The sequence below is a fragment of the Mastigoproctus giganteus genome, chromosome 2 (assembly GCF_048544385.1).
Source record: "Mastigoproctus giganteus isolate SK-2022 chromosome 2, ASM4854438v1, whole genome shotgun sequence".
Classification (NCBI taxonomy): Eukaryota; Metazoa; Arthropoda; class Arachnida; order Uropygi; family Thelyphonidae; genus Mastigoproctus; species Mastigoproctus giganteus.
This window is the reverse complement of record NC_143576.1, coordinates 162719444-162740145: the sequence shown is the minus strand read 5'-3', so window position 1 is coordinate 162740145 and position 20702 is coordinate 162719444. Positions and strand designations below refer to the sequence as shown.

Genomic DNA, 20702 nt, shown 5'->3' with positions numbered 1-20702 from the left:
TTTTTTTTTTTTTATATGTATAATCAAATGGAGTCATTGGCGTTTCTCTACTGTAAATATTTTGGCAGCAATTAAAGGTTTTATGTTTTTGCAACATTTACATGTATTACATAATGCATACCAATTCAGTAGTATATAAGAGGATGTAGTATTCATATAAGTTTTTTTTTTTGTTTGTTTGCAATTTACTATGGCTACTAAGTGAAGGCATAAGTTATCCCTACACTCATTCTGTTATATTTGCAGATATCACATATGTCCGAAGTAGGTGAGCCATGTTAGCAATGCCAATTTTTGCCTATGAAGCCTACTTTGGAATGCCATGGGAAGATCAAAACAAGTTGTGGGAACCTTGTTTCTGCTGTGGTAGTTGCAGATCAACACCATTTTTGCTATACCTCAAATACAGAAAGAGACCACAAATTATCATGTAAACTAAGTTTTGCACAGTAGATATATCAAAGTTTAAGAAGTCTGTGGATTGAAACCCTGTAGTGTATCCTAATATTCTGTTGCTCTGGTACCACACACTGAAGACCTGATGATTTCTAATCTACTGGATATTCCAAATTCCAATCTGCAGGTATCAGAGTTTTGGCAAGAATATCATAGCACATAATGAGTAGTGCAGAGGAATAGTAGGGTTTTATTTGTGATAAATAAGTAGCTCGAAGGTTCTAATCACATTAGGCATATATCTTTTTTTGGGTTTAGATAAGCAATTATTACTTTTTAGCAAGGATATAACTAATATAACACTGCGATCATCACAATATAGCATAACATATATCTCAAATTTGATAGCTAAGGTATAAAGTAAAACTAGATAGCATAACATGTATCACTGAATTTAGGAATCTATTAGCTTAGTGTGGTATTGTCAATTAATCAATTAAATTTATTAATCTAATTAATTTTCACTGTTAATCAATTAAATTGTATTTAAATGGAAATCATGTCCCAGACTACAGCAGCAAAGCAACAGGCATAAAGGGAGTGCTGCAGCTTGGTGGGAAGGGAGAACCAAAGGGGCGATTCTCCAATGCATCACAGCCTAAAAAAAAATGTGCAACTTGTGAAATATTTACAGATCTTTCTGGAACAGGAAATAATCCAGCCAAGGAGGATGTCTTTGTGTGAACTGGATGCAGAGAGTGTAAAGAAATTTGGCACCAACTTAGCATTCTGATGGGCATTTATGAGTTTGAAGTGTAGGGTAGATGCCCTTGGAGGAATTAAAATACAGCCCCATCAAGTTCTTAGCTGCCCAACTCAACACTAGAGCTCACTCTTGTGCATCAGGCAGCGGCAATATTCAAGGCAGAATTTTCTGATTTCAGTGGACCTAGTTATTATCAGTGACTCTAATGTCAGGGAATTGAGAAATATGTTGTGCAAAAAAGAATAGGTGGAACAGAACCAGGGTATGTTTGGCAGGGGCAAAAGCAGATGACATTGTACAGTAGATATAATCTTTTAAGGGCACAAAAGGTGATATTGTCACAAACGTTAGCACTAATTATATTAAGAGTAGATCAGAGGACTTACTTAACAAGTACAGGACAGTGTTGGCAAAAAGTCATGTTAGGATTGAATTTGAAAGTGTCTGCAATTCTGCTCAGACATGATAGGAGGGAGTATATGCTAAAAGCCTTGTCAATCAATTCAGCCCTGGAGAGAATGTGTAAGGCTCATGGGGAGAGAATTTTTCTCAGCATGATCTGTACATTTAAGAGAAGAGATTGTTTTTACAGGGATGGGATACACTTGAATAGAAGAGATGCAAGAATATTTGCTAATGCTATTGAGGCAGTGATAGGTGGATCAGAAAACTACTAGCTTGGATAGATACGCAGACTAATAGTTAAACTAAAGCCACAGGGCGAGGTGAAAGTGATTATTGCACTGCTTCTATTGGAATGAGCAGCAGCCTGGAAAGCAAGGTGTCTGGGATTTCAGGCACTGCTACGGATCATCATGGAAAAAATGACATGGGCTGTGTTAGAGTAACTAAGAGTAAGAACACATGCATGTATACTTGCATGTAAACTAATGGTAGGAGCATTGTAAATAAATTTGATGAATTTAAAATACTGATTAAGTTGTCAAATGCAGACACTAAAGAAGTAGTGGAGACATGGCATCACTAAGACATAAGTGATGCTGAATTTGAATATAGTGAGTACAACATATACAGGAAGGACAGGAGAGGTGAAGGGGTTATGCTCTTAGTTAAGAAGAATATTAAATCTAAGGCAAGCATCTAGCTGACTTCTATGATGTTGAGTGCAATGTTGAGTCAATTTGGTGTGATACAAGCACAGAGAAAACAAAATTGAGTAGGCATGTGTTATAGGCCTAATGACTGTGATGAGTATACAAAACAGCTATACAGGGAAACAGAGTGGGTCAGCAAATCACAATGTCTCACATAATGTGGAATTTTAACTTTCCAGACATTGACTGGAATTTGTGGGTTGGGCACTCACACACTAGCAAGACTTTTGTGGATTTTCTATAGCAGCATGTAGAGAGGCAACAAGAAGAAGCAATGCTCTTGATCTGGTTATCAGCAATGATTCCACATGCATTAAGAATCTACAGGTAAAAGAAACTCTGGTTGGCAGTGATCACAGTGTACTAATATGGAATTTAATTAAAGATAACTATTGTCAAGGGTAAAAGGAAAGGCTTTTGCTTTCATAATGGTGGCTACAGAGGTATCAGTTTTTAAATTGTGTGCAGTAGGACCAACTGATGATGTTACCAGCAGCAAATTTTAAATGGAATGTATTCAGGGAAGTAATCAAAGAAGCTACTAGATTCTTTATACCAACAAATAAATACTGTTTAAGAGTTAGACCTAAATGGATGACAGATGAACTACTGAGACGTGGCAGAGAAGAAAAGTGCATGAGAAACATATAAATTATCAGGTGGTACAGAAGCCTATGGTAGATATAAATCAGTCTGTAATCACATCGCAAATGAGATTAGGCAAGCTAAGGCAGATTAGAAGTCTCTGGCAATGCAAAGAAAAACAGCAAAGACCTCTATGCCTATATTAACAATAGAAGGAATAGGGTTGAATCACGTTAGGCCAAGATGTCTATGGGTTAACTGTTGATGACCCTGCTCAGGTTGCAGGCAAATTAAATAAGTATTTTGCATCTACATTCACACATGAGGAATACTTTAGGGAAGAGGATGCCAGAAGCTTATTAAACTCTAACAAGGAGCTAAATGACTTTGTGATAACTGAAAGGCAAGTGGAGGGGAAATTACTGAGGAGGGACAAAGGCACCTGTGGCAGATGGAATCTTATATTAAGAGAGGCAGCAAAGGATGTAAGCAAACCCTTAGCCATAATTATGAGAGCATCCAGGGGAGGTCCCTGGAGAAGTATACATCCCCAATTCATAAAGGGATATCAAAAGGTGTCATGAGCAATTAGACCACTTAGCTTAACATCCTTTACAGGGAAAATAATGTAGTCACTAATTAAAGAAGTAATGCAGGATCATCTATACAAGGTCATAATTATATTTCTGACATAGAATGGATTTGTTAAGGGGCGGTCTTGTCTATACAATCTGATAAGTTACTATGATGCAGTGACCAAGTAACTGGATGCAAAAATAATTTTTAGATCATATACTTGGATTTCAGGAAAAACAAATAATGCTGTTTGTACAGCAGTATTTCATAAAAGACTGCTGTATAAACTGGAGCAATGTGGCATTAAGGGCAAGTTACTGCTATGGATAAAGGTATGGTTAAGTGGAAGAAGACAGAGTGGTTATCAATAGGTACTGCTCTTTGTGGACTAGTTTTCAGTGGAAATCGCCAGGACGCTGGTTCCATTGTCATTTTCAATATTTACCAATCATAAAGGTATACAAGGTGACCCCCGCTTAATGCTGATAATTAATTCCAGAAAAACAGAGCACTAAGTGAATCAGTGCTAAGCGAGTGCCGTATTCCCGTAATGTAACATGTGTATTTGTGAGTCGGTGTATACCACACCGCGACTCAAAAATAATAAACGGCAGTGAAAAGATACCAAATGTCAGTCAAAATATTTAATATTAAAAATCTATACATATAAAATATTCTCTGTTGCCTACGTATACAAGTATATCATCATTCTTCTCTTTCTTGGTGATTCCCTTCTACTTCTCTCTCTCGGGGTGGTTCAGAAATTTTTTTTTGGCTGGTGCAGCATAAGCCTCAGGCTTCCTTGTACCATATGGCTAATGCTAATAATAATAATAAAGAATAGCTACTTTCGATAAGTAACTACATTACATACCAAAATTGGTACATAATGTAAACAAAACTTAAAATGCCAATTAAAATCATGAATCTATTAATCCGATGGCCCTGGGCCGTCGAGTTTTTGTGTCTTTGGTCTATTTTGGGTTGTAGTTTGGCCTTCTTCCTAGTAAACTAAAAGGGGTTTTACTTTAAAATCCCCCCTCAACAATAAAGTCAACCGATCCTTTGCCACTTTGAAGCCTGGCATGTTTTTTTCTTCCTTCGATATGAAACTTCTTTTAGGCATTCGTTTCCAAAAATGTCCTGTTTCATCTATGTTAAAAACTTGTGAGAAGTATAACACCTCTCTTCAATAATTCTTCAATAATTTTAAGTTCTTTTGTGAGAGTTTCAGCTCCTTCTTGATCTGCACTTACGGCTCTTCCCTGAATTCTAAATCTATCGAACCAGCCCTTACTAGCTTTAAATGGTTCCACATTTTTTTTTTTTTTAAGGTGAGCTTTCTTCAGATCATCATGTAGGCTAATCACTTTTATTTAATAATATTTAACTTAATGGAATTGTGCGTTGAATATTATCTTCAATAAATTTATTTAGAAGTCTCTCCAAGAGTGGTAGATGACTTTCATCAACCGGTGAAATACCACCACTCTGCTTATTGGAGGCTTGAAGTGGTGAAATCCATGTTTAGTTTCTAGAGCAAGGTTTCCGGCATCCCCCTCCCCCCATACTTCTCCTTCAGCCCATGCACGGTACTAAGTACTATAGGTTTTGATACCTTTCGTGTTTGGGGTTTTCATAAAAAAAAAAAAAAAATTTCAATTATAATAGCTGGCCTAGCCCTAACCAATTTAGTTGCACAGTGGAACAGCTGTCTTTCCCACTGTTAAAATTAATTCTTTATTTTTTATAATTGTTCTTACAGTTGAATCTGCCAGTCCTAAATGATTGCACACATCCACTTGTAATTGAACAGAATCGATTCGCTTCAAAACATATAATTTAATTTTCAAATTCAGTGTTTTTCTTACCTTAGTAGGCTTCAATATCGCATCCAGACATTGTTGCTTTTTAATTCTTATCTGCCATTATTCATCTTCGAAAATGTAACTACGCTGCATTAATTATTACACAATGTTTGAGTAAACTGTCCATTACCTAACACTGTACTGAGTGATGACTAGACGTCGGATAAATGCATATAATGCAAATATTACAAGCAATACAAGGGTTGTTAAAATTAAAGTATTAAAGTATCCCTATGTAGAGGGCTCTGGAGTGAGTTCTAAGGCTCATACTAAAGAGAAATTTGGACAACAGGTACAATAAAGAATGTGCTGACCATTTATTGGGAAAAAAAAAATTAGTTACAAAATTTGTCACTATATGGTGCTGTGACAATATAAATCACTTGAACAGTGCTACAATTGTTCGATATGTCCTCATTTTGGTCAACAACAGTTTCCATTCGAAAGAGAAAACCCCACAACCAGAAGTCGCATTGAGGTGAGGTCCGGTGATCGGGGTGGCCAAGAGGTCTGGAAACAACGGCTGGTGATCCATTTGTCTGTAAAGTGTTGCCTTAGCAATCTTTGGACACACACAAGTGGATGTGGGGTGGCGCACCATATTGCATGAATATGGTATCCTGAAGATACCAATGTTGTTGCAGCTCTGGTATTATGAAATTTGCCAACATTTCATAATACTGCTGTCCAGTGACGGAACAGGTGCAGGGGTCCAGTCGGTGTTACCTGTTCAAAAATATACGGCCCAATCAGGAAAGTGGCCGTAAATCCACACCACACTGTCACTTTTGGAGAATGCAATGGGAGCTCTTGGATAACTCGAGGGTTTTCTGTTGCCCAAATGTGACAGTTGTGCATATTCACTTGTCCATTTAAGCAGATGTGGGCGTCATCGCTCCAAAGGATGTTCCATGGCCAAGTGATATTCACTGTCATTCACGCCAGAAACTGAAGTGCGTATGTGAAATGAATATCTGCGTCAACATCTACTGTAGCATGTGCATCTTGTAAGAATAGTACCACAACACCTAATGTACATTACTAGCCTTACAGTGGAATATGGCATGTCCACTTCAAGAGAAACAGCTGGCACACTTGCGCTACCACATGGAGATTGACTTGATAAATCCAAGACAGCCATAGCCAGATCTCCAACACGAAAGGAGTCCATTCGTTTTCGACCTCTACCTGGTTGAACACCAAGATGTCCCGTCACTTCAAATTCCGCAATCGTTTTGCGGACAGCACAAACAGTCATAGGTCCACACCTTATTGTGCTTCTGATGGCAGAATTCTCTGAATTGTTGCTGTTCTGATAGTACAGCTTCACTAATAGCGCCTTTTCCTGCAAACATTGTTGGCATTGCTGCTGTAGTGTAGACAAACATCTACTGTATGATTTTGAAGAGACTGCTTTGCTTTTATCCAGTACAGTAGAGCTGAGTAATGGCACTGTGGCAATAACTTATTATGAAAATAATGTAAGCTATTTGCATAATCATAACTAAGATAGTTACGCACCATACAGTGGCACAGTGCCATACAGTGACAAATTTTGTAACTATTTTTTTTTTCCCAATAGTTTATCCTCTTGTCCTTATGTCCTCTCTCCAAGTTTCTTGGAGAGAGAGGACATAAGATTTACCACAAGAAAAGTAGAATAAACATTAAAGGAAAACAAACGACTGAAATGAGCAGTAATACAGAAAGACAAATGATATTGAAACTGAAGAATAGTGATGGTGTACTTATAAATAGCAGAGAAGGTATAATTGAAACAGCAGAAGGCTACTATAGAGAATTATACAAGGAGCAAGGGAATGATGCCAGCAGTGGGGAAGATGGATCACAAATTAGTAACACATACAACATACCCGATATCCTTCCTGATGAGGTAGAACATGAATTGAAGAAAATAAAGAATCAGAAAGTCCCAGTGGAAGATGAAGTTACTGTAGAGTTGTTAAAATTGGGAGGAAGAGACATGACACAAAAACTAGCAAGACTCTTCACAAAATGCATTAGAAAAGGTGTGATGCCTAAGGAGTGGAATAATGCAATCATAGTTTTGCTGCATAAGAAAGGAGATAAATCAGAAATTAGAAATTATAGACCAATTAGCTTGTATCCACATCTACAAGTAGGTACTCTCCATTCACAAGGGTAATTACTAACAGATTAGAAAGAATACTTGATGAGAACCAACCGAAAGAGCAAGCAGGCTTTAGGACAGGATTCTCAACTATAGATCAGCTTCACATAATATCACAGCTAATGGAGAGAGCAAATGAATATAAAACACCATTATGCCTGGCATTTGTGGATTATGAAACGGCATTTAACTCCATACAACATAAGGCAATGTTTCGGGCACTGGAAAGACAAGGCACAGATACCCCATATGTTATGATTTTGAAGAAAATATATCAGAATGCTTTATTAGACTAGACAAACACAATAGCAAATTTAAAATTGAGAAAGGAGTTCGACAAGGAGACACAATATCTCCGAAGTTGTTTACTGCTGCCCTTGAAGCTTTCAGAAGATTAGACTGGTCGCAGAAAGGAGTCAAAGTGAATGGAGAGTACCTACTCCATTTACAGATGACTGTGTCATAAGCCACGATCCCAAAGAATTGGAGGAAAAACTTAATCAGTTATGCAGAGTTAGCAAGGATTTTGGACTAAAGACGAAAATGGCTAAAACAAAAGTAATGATGAACAAGTATGCCACAGAAAGAGATATAATGATTGAAGGAGCAGTTGAAAAGTTGGATTTATATACTTAACTGGGACAAGTCATCAGCTGTAATAATGATAAAAGGCTGGAAGTCAAGAGAAGGATAAATTTCGAATAGCATTCAGGAAATATAGTCACATACTGAGCAACAATATCCCAATTTGTCTGAAACATAACATAATGAACCAATTTATACTCCCCACCATGACTTCATCAGCTGTAATACTGGACAAGTCATCAGCTGTAATAATGATAAAAGGCTGGAAGTCAAGAGAAGGATAAATTTCGAATAGCATTCAGGAAATATAGTCACATACTGAGCAACAATATCCCAATTTGTCTGAAACATAACATAATGAACCAATTTATACTCCCCACCATGACTTATAACAAAACTAAGGAACTAAAATGGTCTTTGGCAGGAAACATAGCTCGAAGACATGATGACAGATGGACTAATAAAATAACAGAATGGTACCCAAGAGGAGCTAGAAGAAAACATGGAAGACAATGATGGAGATGGACAGATGAAATTAAAGAGTTTGTGGGTAGTAAATGGATGGACATTGCACAAAACAGAAGGAACTGGAAAGCTGCTGGAGAAACTGGAGAAACTGAACAACAGTTTCCATTCGAAAGAGAAAACCCCACAACCAGAAGTCGCATTGAGGTGAGGTCCGGTGATCGGGGTGGCCAAGAGGTCTGGAAACAACGGCTGGTGATCCATTTGTCTGTAAAGTGTTGCCTTAGCAATCTTTGGACACACACAAGTGGATGTGGGGTGGCGCACCATATTGCATGAATATGGTATCCTGAAGATACCAATGTTGTTGCAGCTCTGGTATTATGAAATTTGCCAACATTTCATAATACTGCTGTCCAGTGACGGAACAGGTGCAGGGGTCCAGTCGGTGTTACCTGTTCAAAAATATACGGCCCAATCAGGAAAGTGGCCGTAAATCCACACCACACTGTCACTTTTGGAGAATGCAATGGGAGCTCTTGGATAACTCGAGGGTTTTCTGTTGCCCAAATGTGACAGTTGTGCATATTCACTTGTCCATTTAAGCAGATGTGGGCGTCATCGCTCCAAAGGATGTTCCATGGCCAAGTGATATTCACTGTCATTCACGCCAGAAACTGAAGTGCGTATGTGAAATGAATATCTGCGTCAACATCTACTGTAGCATGTGCATCTTGTAAGAATAGTACCACAACACCTAATGTACATTACTAGCCTTACAGTGGAATATGGCATGTCCACTTCAAGAGAAACAGCTGGCACACTTGCGCTACCACATGGAGATTGACTTGATAAATCCAAGACAGCCATAGCCAGATCTCCAACACGAAAGGAGTCCATTCGTTTTCGACCTCTACCTGGTTGAACACCAAGATGTCCCGTCACTTCAAATTCCGCAATCGTTTTGCGGACAGCACAAACAGTCATAGGTCCACACCTTATTGTGCTTCTGATGGCAGAATTCTCTGAATTGTTGCTGTTCTGATAGTACAGCTTCACTAATAGCGCCTTTTCCTGCAAACATTGTTGGCATTGCTGCTGTAGTGTAGACAAACATCTACTGTATGATTTTGAAGAGACTGCTTTGCTTTTATCCAGTACAGTAGAGCTGAGTAATGGCACTGTGGCAATAACTTATTATGAAAATAATGTAAGCTATTTGCATAATCATAACTAAGATAGTTACGCACCATACAGTGGCACAGTGCCATACAGTGACAAATTTTGTAACTATTTTTTTTTTCCCAATAGTTTATCCTCTTGTCCTTATGTCCTCTCTCCAAGTTTCTTGGAGAGAGAGGACATAAGATTTACCACAAGAAAAGTAGAATAAACATTAAAGGAAAACAAACGACTGAAATGAGCAGTAATACAGAAAGACAAATGATATTGAAACTGAAGAATAGTGATGGTGTACTTATAAATAGCAGAGAAGGTATAATTGAAACAGCAGAAGGCTACTATAGAGAATTATACAAGGAGCAAGGGAATGATGCCAGCAGTGGGGAAGATGGATCACAAATTAGTAACACATACAACATACCCGATATCCTTCCTGATGAGGTAGAACATGAATTGAAGAAAATAAAGAATCAGAAAGTCCCAGTGGAAGATGAAGTTACTGTAGAGTTGTTAAAATTGGGAGGAAGAGACATGACACAAAAACTAGCAAGACTCTTCACAAAATGCATTAGAAAAGGTGTGATGCCTAAGGAGTGGAATAATGCAATCATAGTTTTGCTGCATAAGAAAGGAGATAAATCAGAAATTAGAAATTATAGACCAATTAGCTTGTATCCACATCTACAAGTAGGTACTCTCCATTCACAAGGGTAATTACTAACAGATTAGAAAGAATACTTGATGAGAACCAACCGAAAGAGCAAGCAGGCTTTAGGACAGGATTCTCAACTATAGATCAGCTTCACATAATATCACAGCTAATGGAGAGAGCAAATGAATATAAAACACCATTATGCCTGGCATTTGTGGATTATGAAACGGCATTTAACTCCATACAACATAAGGCAATGTTTCGGGCACTGGAAAGACAAGGCACAGATACCCCATATGTTATGATTTTGAAGAAAATATATCAGAATGCTTTATTAGACTAGACAAACACAATAGCAAATTTAAAATTGAGAAAGGAGTTCGACAAGGAGACACAATATCTCCGAAGTTGTTTACTGCTGCCCTTGAAGCTTTCAGAAGATTAGACTGGTCGCAGAAAGGAGTCAAAGTGAATGGAGAGTACCTACTCCATTTACAGATGACTGTGTCATAAGCCACGATCCCAAAGAATTGGAGGAAAAACTTAATCAGTTATGCAGAGTTAGCAAGGATTTTGGACTAAAGACGAAAATGGCTAAAACAAAAGTAATGATGAACAAGTATGCCACAGAAAGAGATATAATGATTGAAGGAGCAGTTGAAAAGTTGGATTTATATACTTAACTGGGACAAGTCATCAGCTGTAATAATGATAAAAGGCTGGAAGTCAAGAGAAGGATAAATTTCGAATAGCATTCAGGAAATATAGTCACATACTGAGCAACAATATCCCAATTTGTCTGAAACATAACATAATGAACCAATTTATACTCCCCACCATGACTTATAGAAGTGAAACTTGGGCACTCACCAAAAGAATGGAAGAGAAGCTGAGAACTACACAGCGAAGAATGGAACGAATTATATTGGGAATCAGGCTGCTAGATAAGAAAAGAAACACATGAATGGCAACAAACTCAAGCAAAGGACATTCTTATCAAAACTAAGGAACTAAAATGGTCTTTGGCAGGAAACATAGCTCGAAGACATGATGACAGATGGACTAATAAAATAACAGAATGGTACCCAAGAGGAGCTAGAAGAAAACATGGAAGACAATGATGGAGATGGACAGATGAAATTAAAGAGTTTGTGGGTAGTAAATGGATGGACATTGCACAAAACAGAAGGAACTGGAAAGCTGCTGGAGAGGCCTTCATCCTGCAGTGAATTTAAAATGGATGATGATGATGATGTTATTATCCCATTACATAAAGCAACTGTTAAATCTCAAATGAAATAATGCATACAGGTTTGGAAACCTCATTTTAAGATAAATATCTGTGTTGGAAAGGGTATAGTAATGAAGAGCAACAAGATTAGTTGGGGGCAGAAAGTGATAAACAAAACAAGGAATGACTTGGTGTAGTCTGAATAAATTTAAAGTTTTCTGCAAACTAATTGAAGGAATGGGCAACTGACATGGGTTAGCTTTAGCATTAGTAGAAGCATATTATGCTAGAAAGCAAGCTTATATAGCATCAGCCAAAAAAAAAAAAAAAAAAAAACCTTCCCATTTCACCCATCCATTCACTCCAAAATTTTGTCTTGTTCAGTCTTGAATCCATTTAAGCTGTCAAGAAGTTTGTTCTAGCAATCAACCACCACCTAGCTAAAGACAAATTTCCACACATCTATGCTACAACTGTCTCTCCTTAATTTGAATTTATGTCCCCTCAGATGTGGAATCTGTGCGAGAGGAAGAATCCCATCAGCACTGAGCTTGCTCAAACCATTCAAGGTGTTATACACCTCAATCAGATCACCTTGCAAGTGCCTTGTCTCCAGACTTTTTTGGTAACAGCAACCCTTTGTTCCACTCACTAATCTTGTTGCCCTTCTCTGTACTCATTTCAGCAGCTCTATATCTTTCCTAAAATGAGGCCTCCAGACCTTTATATAGTCCTGAAGGCATGGCCTGACCGTTGCCTTATACAAGGCAATAATCATCTGCTTATCCCTGCTAGCAAAATTCCTATATATCATTGACAAGACCCCATGAGCTACTCTTGCAGCCTGTTTGCACTGCTCAGAAAACTTCATATCTGACTGCACAATTAGGTCTTTTTCATTCTCTACCACTTGAGTGTAGTACCACACAGTTGGTATGTTACTCTAGGGTTTCTGCTATTCATACGTAGAACTTTGCATTTGCAGTTGCCACCTCTCAGCCGATCTGCTCAACTTTTCCAGTTGCAGTAGCGCACTGTCCTTACTGTCATTAACAACCCTACCAACCTTCGTATCGTCTGCAAGCTTGGACATTAAGCCTCATATACCTTCATCAATATCATTGATAAATACAGAAAACAACAATAGGTCCAACGTGGACCCCTGAGGGACATCAATAACATTAGTCCATGAACAGCGGTGTCCATTGATTACCACTCTCTGTTTTCTCCCACTTAACCATCCCTTTATCCATAGCAGCAACTGTCCTTAATGCCATACTGCTCCAACTTGTACAATAGTCTTCCATGTGCAACAGTATCAAAAGCTTTCATGAAATCCAAGTACATAATATCAAAATTATTCAGGTTTCCCCCCTCCCCTTTTTCTGCACAGTGCTTCAATAAGACTTTCATATAGCCAGTGCTAATACTACATCAGGCAGATTAAAAACAAATAATTTCAGAAGACTTAGTATCAATATTTGAATTCTCACAAAACTCGTGAAATTAAAAATAATCATTTTAAATAAGAAATTCACACCTAATATCTTCCTCATTATCAGGAAAGCTCCAGAAGGCAATACGCAGTTGCAGTTGCTCAGGCACTGGTGGATAAACATGCTCAACAACTTCAAATGGGATGTAACAGGCTACCACTCTTGCTGAAAGCTCTACTAGTGACAAAGACTGACCATCTAGAGGAATATATATATATACAAAAGATCAAAATTTTATTCTAAGATTTTTAAATAAATTGCTCAATCAGAAATTTTATTTCTCCATATGATATAAATAAAATACCTTTGAGCTGTGATAATGTTAACATAATAACTAAAACACCTCATTCCAAAACTTTTTGCATGCATTGTTTTCAGTTTCAAAGACGAAGCCATATGATCAAGGATGTTTTTGCAAGTCGTTACATACACAGTAACTGCAGGAGTTTGGCTCCACTCCAGCAGTCTCATTATTTAGCTGTAATGTCCAATTTCACCACATAAATCTAAACTATAACAATGATGTTTTGAATAACTTAAGTAGTTGTTGAGTTAGTATAATGCCTTGATTGGGTCCATACTTATTGAACAGTCTGTTCAATAAATATGGGCCCAATTATCCTTCTCCAAGATATGTCACACTAAGCACTAATTTTCTGGACATGTAAGGGGGTTTTGCAAAAAATGTATAGATTTTCAGCACTCCATATTCCCCAATTCTGATTGTTGACATAACCAACAAGATAAAACCACACTTCACTGGTGAAATAAATTTTATAAAAATTTCAATACCTTCAAGGCACAAACTTTTAAACAATAAATCCAGAGAAAAAGAAATTGCAAATTTTACTTTACTAATTAAATTTAATTCAATTAAAATTCAATAATTTAATTCAATTCTAAAGTCTAGGAGTGGCATATTTTATGTAATGTTCAGGCAGGTTTTGATTTGATTTGATTTGGTTTTTTATGGCGCATTGGCAGCTAAGGCCATAATGCGCCAAGTCAAATTTTAAAATGCTATTAAACATTTTTGTAGCCAAGGCTACCACGTCAAACAATTATTGTGTTAAAAAGGTATAAAAGTAAAAGCATAAAACTTAGATCTTTGTATAAAAATTAATAAATTGTAAAAAGTTAAAAATGTGAGACATATTGTGTCTGTCACCTACAATCTGACTGGGTGTAAATGGCTCAGTCAAATTATTAAAAGCGGTAAAATACAAACGTCATGCTTCTATAAAAACAGGACATTCTATTAAAATATGACGGATGGTTAAAATAACATTACATATCTCGCACATAGGTGGGTCATCCACCCTCAGCAAGTAGGAATGGGTTAGATGACTATGACCTATGTGGAGCCGAGCAAGAACAACTTCCTCTCTTCGGACCCTGCGTAGACTGGACTGCCATTGCATAATTACAGGCTTGATGTGATGTAATTTATTTGTATCCTGTCCATGCCAAGAATCTTGCCATTGGGAAAGCAGTTTAGAACGTATTATTTGCCTGTAGTCTGTATAGGGGACTGACAGGCAATGATTATCCAGGGAAATGGCTGATTTGGCAGCGGCATCATCCGATTCATTTTCCCGGATCCCAATGCGGCTTGGGATCCAGCAAAAGCAAATATCGAATTCTAATTTCTTGAGAGAAAAAAGAATCTGCCGGATCCTGGACAGGATTGGATGAGGGTTAAACCCCACCGATACCAGAGCCTGCAACACGCTCGATGAATCGCAATAAATCATATACCTCTGGTAGTCGCGATTTTTAATGTGATCTAGGGCTGTTTGTATTGCATGCAACTCTGCAGTATAAATGCTAGTTTCTTGTGGGATCTTATAGGATAATGTTTTGTGAGGGAACACAACAGCAGATCCCACATGACATTCTAACTTTGAGTCATCTGTATAGATTGGCAGAAAGTCAGAATACTGCTGTCTATGTGATGCAAAGAGTTGCTGGTAGACAGATGGCAGTGTAGTAGCCTTCTCCCAGATCTTAAGGGAGAAGTCGCAAGTTGGAAAATGAGCATGCCAGAGTGGAAAGAATTGCCTTGGTGACTGGGCAACGTTGTCTACCGTCAAGTTCAGCTCATTCAGCAGCCCTTGAATGCGAATACCAAAAGGTTTGTTGGCAGTCCGCCGGGTGTTCTAGAAGTTTTCCTAGCGCGGCTCAAAAACGGATGGCCATGTGGGATGATCGGGCAGGGATTTTAATTTGAAGGCGTACTGTAAGGACAACTGCTTACGTCGAAGAGACAGAGATGGTTCATTTGCTTCAACGTAAAGGCTTTGGACAGGAGATGTGCGAAATGCTCCAGTGGCTGTCCGGATGGCTTGATGGTGGATTGGATCTAACCACCGAAGTGCACTATCTCTAGCAGAACCATAGACCTGAGACCCATAGTCGAGTTTGGAACGGACAAGTGCCCGGTAGAGACGAAGAAGGGTAGCACGATCTGCGCCCCATGAGGTTGACGAAAGGGCACGAAGGATGTTAAGCCCTTTGACACATCTTGTCCTCAGCTGACGAATATGTTGTAAGAATGTCAGCTTTTTGTCGAAAATAAGTCCAAGGAATTTGAATTCTGCTACAACTGGGATGTTATTTTGCTCAAGCCTTAATTCTGGGTCAGGATGAAGATTACGTTTGCGACAGAAGTGTACACAAACAGTCTTCTGTGATGAAAATCTGAACCCATTAGCCAAAGACCAAGCTGTAAGATGGTCAATGGTTTTCTGCAGTTGCCTTTCAATGACCCTCATATTGCATGAATGATAAAATATAACAAAGTCATCAACATAGAGGGCATTGTTTACAGTGGGTGGAAGTTGTTCTGCGATAGAATTTATTTTGATTGCGAAAAGCGTGACACTTAGAACGGATCCTTGTGGGACTCTCGCTTCCTGAGAGAAAACTCGAGAGAGGGTGGATCCTAAACAGACTTGAAATTGGCGATTCGAAAGAAAGTTTTTAATAAAAACAGGAAGGTTACCTCTAAGACCAAAATTATAGAGGTCTTTTTTAAAATCCCAAATCGCCAGGCTGTGTCGTACGCTTTTTCAATATCAAAGAAAACTGCTACCAAATGCTCGGATTTAATGAAAGCATCACGAATGGACGTTTCCAATCGGATTAAATGATCCAGAGTGGATCGATTTCTTCGGAAGCCGCACTGTGTCCTGAAAAGCAGACCATTTGTTTCTAAATACCATACGAGGCGTGCATTAACCATTCTTTCCAGGACTTTGCACAAACAGCTTGTCAGAGCAATAGGACGATAGTTACTTGGATTGCTAGGGTCTTTTCCTGGCTTTGGGAAAGCAAGGACGATAGCCCTTTGCCAGGAATCCGGAAATTGTTTGTGAATAAAAATTCTGTTAAACAGAATTAAAAGGTGATCCTTTGACTGTGGTGAGAGGTGTTTAAGCATTTCGTAGTGGATGTCATCAGGCCCCATGGCACTTGCATGTGTGAGAGAGAGTGCTGTATTTAACTCTTCCTGTAAAAAGGGCTTGTTATACGATTCAAGCCCTTTTGAAGAGAAGTTCGGTGGGTTTTTCTCACTTTTCTTTTTCAGGGCCAAAAACTCTGCGGGAAAAGATGTTATTGCAGAGATTTTTGCAAATGTTTCCCCTAAAGTATTTGCAACTGCAGTTCGATCTGCAATTGGACATCCGTTGTGCTCGAGGATCACTGAAGGGCATGGTGAATATTTTCCCTTCATTTTCCGGATCTTATCTCAGACTACTTTTGAGCTAGCAGCCTGAGTTATGGAAGATGTAAAACGAATCCAAGATTTCCTTTGGCTCTGACGTCGTACGTAACGTGCTTTTGCACGTGCACGTTTGAATGATATTAAATTTTCAGTGGTGGGATATTGGCGGAATATCCCCCACGCTTTGTTTTGTGCTTTTTTTGCTGCCGTGCATTCTGAATTCCACCAAGGTTTGGGAAATAGTGGGAACCGGCTGGATGATTTTGGGATTGCAATTGCAGCTGCTTGGACAATCGTTTCTGTGACATACATGACTGCTTCATTGATTGGCTCCTGACTGACTGTAGTGATGTCAAAGTTTGCCAGATATTGAAAGGCATTCCAGTCAGCCTGATCAATCTTCCACCGCGGTAAACTAAATGGCAGGCAGGGTCTACCACTAGTTAGGGTTGTTATCACGGGGAAGTGATCGCTTCCATATGGATTTTCTTCTACTTCCCAAGTAAGTGAAGGAAGGAGAGAAGGGGAGCAGATAGAAAGATCAATGGCAGAGAATGTACGGGTAGGCATGTGGAAGAAGGTGTTTGTTCCCACATTTAGGAGGGAAAGATCATTGTCAGTGAGCATATGCTCTATGACTCGTCCCCTTCCACTGATGTCAGCACTACCCCACAGACTGTTATGTCCATTGAAATCCCCAAGAATTAAACAAGGGGAAGGCAATTGCATGATAAGATCATCAAGGTCTTTCTGGGGGATGTCAATCCCAGGTGGCAAATAAACACAGCAGACAGTTAATAAGAACCCCACTGTAAGGCGAATTGCTACAGCTTCAATGCTAGTTGTAAGCTGCAAAGGCTGAAATGGGATCTGGTTGCCGACGAGGATTGCGACTCCTCCGTGGGCAGGACCATCCACAATTCTATCCTTACGAATGATGGTAATGTTATACATGGTGGGGTCATCATTTGCCTTTAAATAAGTCTCCTGTATGCAAAAGCAAACTGGTTTGTGCTTTTGCAGGAGTGCCTTGATGTCGTCAGTATTTTGCCGGAATCCACGACAATTCCACTGTAGGAATTTAGCCATTATTTGGACTTGGTGGGTCCATCAGGCGGCTTCCGAGGTGCTGAGGGCTTAATTTTGTCAGTCTTGGATTTATCTTTCCTGGGGAAGTATGGACGATTTCTTCCTCAGCGAAGAGTTCCAAAACTGACTCATCATGTACCTCCTTCTGCTCGACATCCATGTTTTCCTGAGTACTAGGTGCTACCTCCCCTTTCTTATTCTTTTCCTTTGCTTTTGTTACTAGTGGAGAATTAGGAGGTACCGATATAGGAGTGGCAGCTGATTGGTCCTTCTGTGCAGGTTTTTGGGAGCTTAAAAGATAACGTGCAATGGGAGTAAATGATTCTTTTGGAGGGACGGACATGTCCGTCTGAGTTCCAATCGAACACCTCCCTGCTACCTTCTGGGCGTAGGTAGGTTTTTTGATGTTAAGAGGTTTCACTGCTTTTCTTGCCTCCTGGTACGATATGTTTAGCGCTGCCTTCAGCCGTTGAATTTCTTTTTCTTCTTTCCACCTCTGGCATGCCCTTGAATAGGCCGGATGTTCTCCCTCACAGTTAATGCAGGTGGGTTTAGTGGCTGAACATGCTGTTGTTTCGTGGTCCTTTGCACCGCACCGGGCGCATGCAAGGACTACACGGCAGGCCATTTGAGAATGTCCATACTTCTGACATTTAAAACACCGTAAAGGGTTCGGAATGTACGGACGTACTGGACAGTTGATGTATCCAGCTTTAATCTCATCGGAGGTTTAATCTTGACGGAGGTTTGGGAGAGTTAAAAGTCAGGATAACACTCCTGGTTTTAACAATTTTCCCATCCCTTCGCGCAGTGATTCTCTTGACGGCAGTAACTCCCTGTGGTTTTAGTTCGGAGCAGATTTCCTCCTCGGTGACGTCGAGAAGGTCCCACTCCGAAATGACACCTCTCGATGAATTTAGTGTTCTGTGTGGTGTCACTGTTATGGGTATTCCTCCGATTGATGTTACTCGGAGTAGATGTTCAGACTGCCTGTCATTTTTTGTTTCAATCAAGAGGTCCCCAGAACGGAGCCTCTTAACTGACTTGGGTGTACCTGCTAACCCATCCAACCCTTTTTGTATAAAAAAGGGTGACATTTTACCAATCGGTGTTTCGTTGGTGGAATGCATTATTAAGAACCTTGGGACAGGCCCTGATGGTAGTTCGGTTCGCTGCCTCTTTGTAGCAATAATGCTATCTGCCTCTCCGTCATTATTTTCAGATAGGGACCGGATTGGGGCCCCTGAAGGAAAATGTTTACCAGGATTCATGAAGATTTTTAAATTGTTCAGTGCCCGGGCTCCCCACCCACCACGGAGCCCAAAGGGACGCCCACTACCCGGCATGCAATAAATGCGCTCGGGAGTGGGACACCAGGGCTACCCAGACACTATACCCGCACCGCCGCCAGCCTGAATCCTGTCCCTCGGACCATGCGGGTAGGGGCGTGGCATTGACACGGTTGACCCTCGCAGGCGAGCCTACTAGCCAATTGATCCTAGCCGGGCCTTCCAGGACCACCCGTCTTGTCGAAGCAGGGGCCAAAGTGGTGTATTGAAGCTGGGCCCCTCAACCACCAGGATCCCCCTTTCCGAATTTCCACAGGTTGCAGCGCACGGCAAACACGCCGGATTCCATTGATGTAAGCCTGGAACCTGGGCTGTGGGCGTTGGATCCCAGTGATGCTAGTCTGGAAGTCCAGCAGCGTCACTGGGAGGTCCCCTCAAAGTACAGGCGCCCACGTCAAGGGGGTTCAGGCAGGACTAAACGAAAGTTTTGAGACAAAATGAATTGTAAAGATTCTCAAAAAAAAAAAAAATTAATAACTGAAAATACTGCTACTCATTAAATTTTAACATTTATAAAGCTTTAAACAGTATAAATACACCAGTATTTAAATATTCTTTCCTACATTAATTTGTTGTATTCTTAACATCAAGCAATGTGCAGAAAATCTCTAAGTGAAGGGCCCTTGATGACTGTGCTGGATTTTCCAATGTTAAATCAGATACGTTGATGTTTTTAGCTAGCAGAAACTATACACAGAACATTATAAAACTCTTAAATTCTAAAAATTAACAAAAAATATGAATATAATCAATTAATTAATAAATAATAATAATCAGATACTTCTAAAAATAAATCTCATTAAAAAATGCAATTTTCAAAAGAGAATCCTAATGATATAAATAGAAAATTTCAAGATCCAGTACTTTCTCTCTAACCACACTAAATTTTCCAGCACCAAAAGTGCTCTTGTTACGTTAGTGCCCCATTCAAATGCCTACTTTCTGGAAAAAAGTTTAGCCCTGACAATGGATACTTCTAAACAAAACTAACATATATATATTGTGTTCTTACTAAAGACTATAAAAATGATTTTTGGTAAAGTTTACCGTAATAGGTACATGTCAGGTGTGCAACGTTAATGCTATTGTACATGGAACCAGTACAAGAAGGAAGTAAGAACCTATTCTAATTTAATCTGATACATACCTGTTGGGCTTTGTGTTGCATATCCCAGTTTGCCGATTCTGACACTATTTTTACAAAATTTAAATTTAACACATTATCTTTTCTCATTTATTAGCACTTCTCATTTAATTTCCATTAATTTCTATACAATCACCTAAAAATTAAAATCAGGCAAAATTGGAATGGGGACAACAGAAACGGGTAGGTATGAGACATTCTTTTAGTCTGGCTATTGGTCTGCTCAAAGCCCCAGAAGAAGAAGTAACAAGCCGATGACCAAGTGGAAGAATGTTATTTTCATTTTCATTGTTTATTATCATTTTTATTGTTATTTTCATTTTT

At 39.2% G+C, this 20702-nt stretch overlaps 1 protein-coding gene across 3 annotated transcripts in view; it reads right to left on the bottom strand.

Annotated features, from left to right (window-relative positions):
- The window catches only part of Dora (zinc finger SWIM domain-containing dorado), a 729579-nt gene that overhangs the window by 635020 nt on the left and 73857 nt on the right, over nt 1–20702 (bottom strand). For all 3 annotated transcript variants that reach the window (XM_090389614.1, XM_090389612.1, XM_090389613.1), the window contains exon 2: nt 13114–13267. In XM_090389614.1, the coding sequence (XP_090245740.1) occupies nt 13114–13267 (154 nt within the window). The remainder of the gene's footprint in view (nt 1–13113; nt 13268–20702) is intronic.